Source organism: Arachis ipaensis, chromosome B10 (assembly GCF_000816755.2).
Source record: "Arachis ipaensis cultivar K30076 chromosome B10, Araip1.1, whole genome shotgun sequence".
NCBI lineage: Eukaryota > Viridiplantae > Streptophyta > Magnoliopsida > Fabales > Fabaceae > Arachis > Arachis ipaensis.
Genome location: NC_029794.2, coordinates 112,397,222 through 112,402,384, shown reverse-complemented (window position 1 = coordinate 112,402,384; position 5,163 = coordinate 112,397,222). Strand labels below are relative to the sequence as shown.

General features: G+C 36.5%; 2 protein-coding genes across 2 annotated transcripts; both read right to left on the bottom strand.

Moving 5' to 3' along the window:
- On the bottom strand, positions 1,647-2,387 carry LOC107620894 (protein FAR1-RELATED SEQUENCE 9-like). The gene has a single exon (XM_016322987.1). The coding sequence runs from the start codon at positions 2,385-2,387 to the stop codon at positions 1,647-1,649; it is 741 nt and encodes a 246-aa protein (XP_016178473.1).
- On the bottom strand, positions 2,400-3,152 carry LOC107620895 (protein FAR1-RELATED SEQUENCE 5-like). The gene has a single exon (XM_016322988.1). The coding sequence runs from the start codon at positions 3,150-3,152 to the stop codon at positions 2,400-2,402; it is 753 nt and encodes a 250-aa protein (XP_016178474.1).

Below are 5,163 nucleotides of genomic sequence, written 5' to 3'. Positions count from 1 at the left end.
GAAATGACGCAAAGACATGCAGAAGACTTTTTTAAGGAGTATGATGTAATTGTCAACGAGAAAAAGATATATAGGGCTATGGTGAAGGCAAGGGAAATGATTGAAGGGTTGGAAATAGCTCAATATACACTTCTTAGGGACTATGCAAATGAAGTTATGAGGACTAACCCTGGCTCTACTGTAAGAATCAGCACCAACTATGTGGAAGGTACAGGACATAAATTCAAGAGGATATACATTTGTTTGGAAGGTTTGTAAGAAGGGATTTTCCTTTGGCTACAGGCCATTCATAGGGTTGGATGGGACTTTTCTTAAAGGTTACTATCCTGGACAGTTGCTGACTGCTTGCCAATAACCATATATATCCTATATCATATGCAGTTGTGGAATGTGAATGCAAGGATAGTTGGAAATGGTTTTTGGAACTCCTCCAAGAAGACTTTGGTAATGCATCCATCAATGGGTTCAATTTCATGTCAGACATGCAAAAGGTAATGAATGACTAACTATATTTATTTAGATGATAATTAATAGTAATTGTCCATCTATTGTATATATTTAGTGTTGTATAGAGATGATAGCAATGATGTTATTATTTTATTTATTTACACCAGGAATTCATCCCTGCTCTGCATAAAGTAAATCCAGGAGCGCATAACAGATTTTGTGCTATATACATCTGACAAAATTTTAGGAAACAGTGGAGAGACACTGTGTTGAAGATGGCTATGTGGAGATGTGCCAAAGTAACAACATCTCAGGAGTTCAATGCTGTTATGGATAGAATCAGACGGGTTAATCCCCATGCTTGGGAGTATCTGAATAGGATACCCCCAAATCAATGGAGTAGGTCAGGTTTTAGCGAATATCCGAAGTTTGACAATTATACAAACAATAACTATAGGATCAAGATGAAGGGAAAGCCTACTATAACTATGCTTAAAGAGGTGAGGTGTAATATGATGATCATCATCGCTAGAAACAAGAAGGCATTGGTGGGATATAGGTCAGAGACAAGATCTTTTAAGCCGCATGCAGATCTTGAAAATATAGGTCGTATGTGCTATCAGTTTAAAAACTTCAGTCAAGACATGTGCTACGTGATGAACTTCTGGCTTCAGATTGCATTGATTAAGCTATACTTTTCCTATAAATATCAAGATATATGCATCAATGAAGAAAGGAAAAAAATTTAGAGAGACCAAAGAGAAGAATCTGAGAAAATAATAATGCAAAAAAAGTTCATAAAAAATTAGAAAAATACAAAAAAAAAGAAACAACGAACGAGAACAAAGAGGATAAAATTTTTAAAAAAAAAAATTTGGAGACATCATTATTAGTAATAATTTCAAAAAATAATATTTTGAAATTTCAAAACAATTTTAAATTTAACACTAACCTCAACATATATGTCCTCCTTGTTTGCTGTGCAATTCCGTCGATCATGTCCAAAACCATGGCAGCGCCTGCACTGCCTACCCATTTTGCTGTTGCCGCTTGACTACGGTGCACCTTTTGACTTGATAATTTTCGAATCCAAAATATCGCAACCATCTACAATAGCATGCACAAAAGTTGAACCATTACCCTTTGGATCTTCTACTTCAACCTTTTTTAACAGCTACGCTATCTTGGCAGCAGCGTACTCATGCGTGGCAGGCTGTTGGGCTGCTAACAAACTCATAGGGAAGCAAGCAATCCACAACGAACCATACCGTCCCCGAAAATGCTTTATTACGATCCAAACCTCCATCGGAGTCATGGAATGATCCAAACTTAGCATCTTTGCAACACTTTTTCAGCACCAACCCCATCGGCAATACATCCTTCTCCAACTCTTTCAAAACACAGATGATATGGCTGCATGGAATTCCTATGTTGTTCCAAAGCTTGCACGAACACTCATACCTCTCAGAGTTGCTTTCATATAGTACAGAGTAAACTCGATGAGGCTTACGAAACTTTCTAAACATGAACTTTTCCGTACTACCATAACTTTTCCTATGAAGAATTATCAACGCAACCACACATTCAATCTCTTTCTTGACCTCGAAGAATATCTCTTTGGTATAGATTTGAGATATGGCCCGTTCAATTGATTCCAGCCCTGTAGTCATGACCGGTTTCGAATATAGAGATTTGTAGTTCGTAATAAACTCATTGTTCCTGTAGTCCTTAGCCACACGCTCAAGATTCTCCACCAACTCCAACAAGCAATTCGAGGACTTGATAAACCTTTTAAGAGATGTATTAATGTCCTCGTATCTTGACGTCGTTCTCAATCCAGCACAAAACTTATCGCACAAATACGCATTCGCCCATTGTACCATCTTTTCGTACGTTAACCAAATCCATTCGTTCTCCTCTAACCTGAATGCAGCAACCATGTCTGCCCAATACTAGTCGATCTCCTCAACCTCAAAATGACCATACATAGCAGTCTTAAATGCATCACAAAAATCATTATCCTTGATGTTCGAAATAGCATTCCACGCTAGGTGCCAGGCGTAAAGTCGATGCGTGGCATTAGGAAAATCTACCCTAATAGCCTCCTTCATTGACTCGTCTCCATCTGTAACCACAACTTTGGGCTGTTTTTGATGCATTACTTCCAGGAAAGTGTCTAGCAGCCACTTATAAGATAGAATTTTCTCGTCCTCCAGCAACTCGAAACCAAAAAGTATTGTCTGTCGGTGGTGATTAGTTCCAGAAAACATTACCAAAGGCAAGTTGTATAGATTCTTCCTATACGTCGAATCAAAGGCCAACAAATCACTAAAGCACTCATAGTCATACTGCGACCAAAACAGGTGACCAAGGTGGTTTTCGGGACAATATGTGTACATCACAATAGCTAATGGATCCACCTCAGTTTCCTCTTCAGATAACTTATTGCTGCTGCCGCATCTCCCTGAATGATCCGAGAGCGACATACATCGTCGATATAGTTGTAAATGTCCTTCTTTATGAAGTGAAAGTTTCGATAACCACGGACAAATATGCAAAGAACCCCATGATCTGACTGGTCTAGAATCCTGCATGCTATGAATGTGGGCTTTATTACCTTCGTTGATGTTGCGGTGGGCTGTCATGACATTAGTGAAAGCAGGCAATGCCAAATCACGATTGTGATCTTGAACAAATGTCTTCATCCTCCACTTGCCACTCTATTTGTCTAAGAACACAATGAACTTCGCATTGCAGTTGGTCATAGTCTCTTCCTATCTGCCCTCTCATAATGCTTCTTCTCCTGCAAGCCTTGTCGATTGCAATATAAAAATTTCCTCACAACATTGCCTTCATCGTCTTTAATGGAATCTCCTTTTTGAATAGCAAATCCAATCGCCTTTACATATTCCATATATCTTGCATAATCCTCTTCAGCCCCATGAAATTCAGTATCAGCCAATGTAGCCGTAGTTGAAAAGCATGGAAGTGTCCACATCATCACTTATTTGATCGTCTGAACCACCTGGTGACTCCGATGAAAGCACTGTGCCACCCTCGTCCGCTTTACCAAATACATCAACTCTCTCTACCGGCTCGCTCTCCTTTCCCACTCGTGATGGTGAGTCTAACCCCTTAGAGACCTTTTTCTCGTCGGACTTATTACTCCGTCCATCAGTCCATTGACCCGAAAAGTCCGAGTTTCCTTTGCTGCCACTATCCATTCCAATGCGTTCTTAAGTACCTGCATTACACAATTCAAAATTAAACACACTAACAACATTGAAGATAACATAAAACTACAACATTTGATTCACAACACGGATGCCAATTCAAAAAAGTATAATTTTTAATTCTCATGAGAATTTCAATTCTCTTCAAACTAAATCAGACGAATAACAGAGTACTAATTGGCTTTTCTAATGCTTTGAAGATAATTTTAAGCCTTTAATACGTGCAGGACTAATTATACAAAAAGTAACAACTTTATATATAAGGGAATAAATTCAACAAAGAAAGATACATGTCGTTTTATTTGTCTCATCAATTCTTGTGATGGTTCTGGTAGCCCAATCCTTCCAAAAAAAATAAGGAGAGAAAGAAGATAAATATGAGGATTTATTTGAACTCAAATATTGCAGAAGAAAGAGTACTAGTAGAACTAAACTAAACTCAAATAGATGCATTAGATCATAACTTGCAGTGTGGCATTTGTGGATAAGTATTCAAATCTCCTTCAACCCTTCCAACAAAAGAAGGAGAGAAAAAAGATAATTAAGGGTTTGTTTGAACCCAAGATATCGGACAAGAAAGATTACTAGTAGAACTAAAGCATAATTTGAAAGTAAAAGATTTATTCTGTGTGAAAAAAATTGAAAATTGAAATAAACTAAAATAAGAAAAATTTAAATAGATGCATTAGACATAATTTATAGTGGCATTTGTGGAAAAGTATTCAAACCTCCTACAACCCTTCCAACAAAAAAAAAGGAGAGAAAGAAAATAAATATGAGTGTATATTTGAATCGAGATATTGGAGAAGAAAGAGTACTAGTAGAGTTAAAGCATAACGCAAAAGTAAAAGGTTTAGTTTGTGCGGAAAAAAAAATGAAAATCAAAATAAAATAAAATAAGGAAACCTTAAGTAGATACATTAGATCACACCTTGCAGTGGCATTTGTGGAGAAGTACTCAAATCTCTTTCAACCCTTCCAATAAAAGGAGAGAACATAAACATGGGGTTTATTTGAACCCATGATATCGGATAAGAAAGAGTAATAGTAGAACTAAAGCATAACTCGAAAGTAAAAAATTTATTTTCTGTGAAAAGAAATTGAAAAAATCAAAATAAAATAAAATAAAAAACCTCAAGTATTAGATTATAGTTTGTAGTGGCATTTGTGGAGAAGTACTCAACTTTTCTTCAACCCTTTCAACAAAAGACAGAGAGAAATAAGACAAAAAGGAGGGTTTATTTAAATTCAGAATATTGAAAAAGAATGAATACTAGTAGAACTAAAGCATAACTCGAAAGTAAAAAGGTTTATTTTGTACGAAAACAATTTAAAGTCGAAATAAAATAAAATAAGGAAGACTTAAATAGATACATTAGATCATAACTTACAGTGACATTTGTGGAGAAGTACTCAAATCTCCTTCGACCCTTCCAACAAAAGTTTCTAAAACGAACACTCTTTATGGTTAATGATTCTCTCT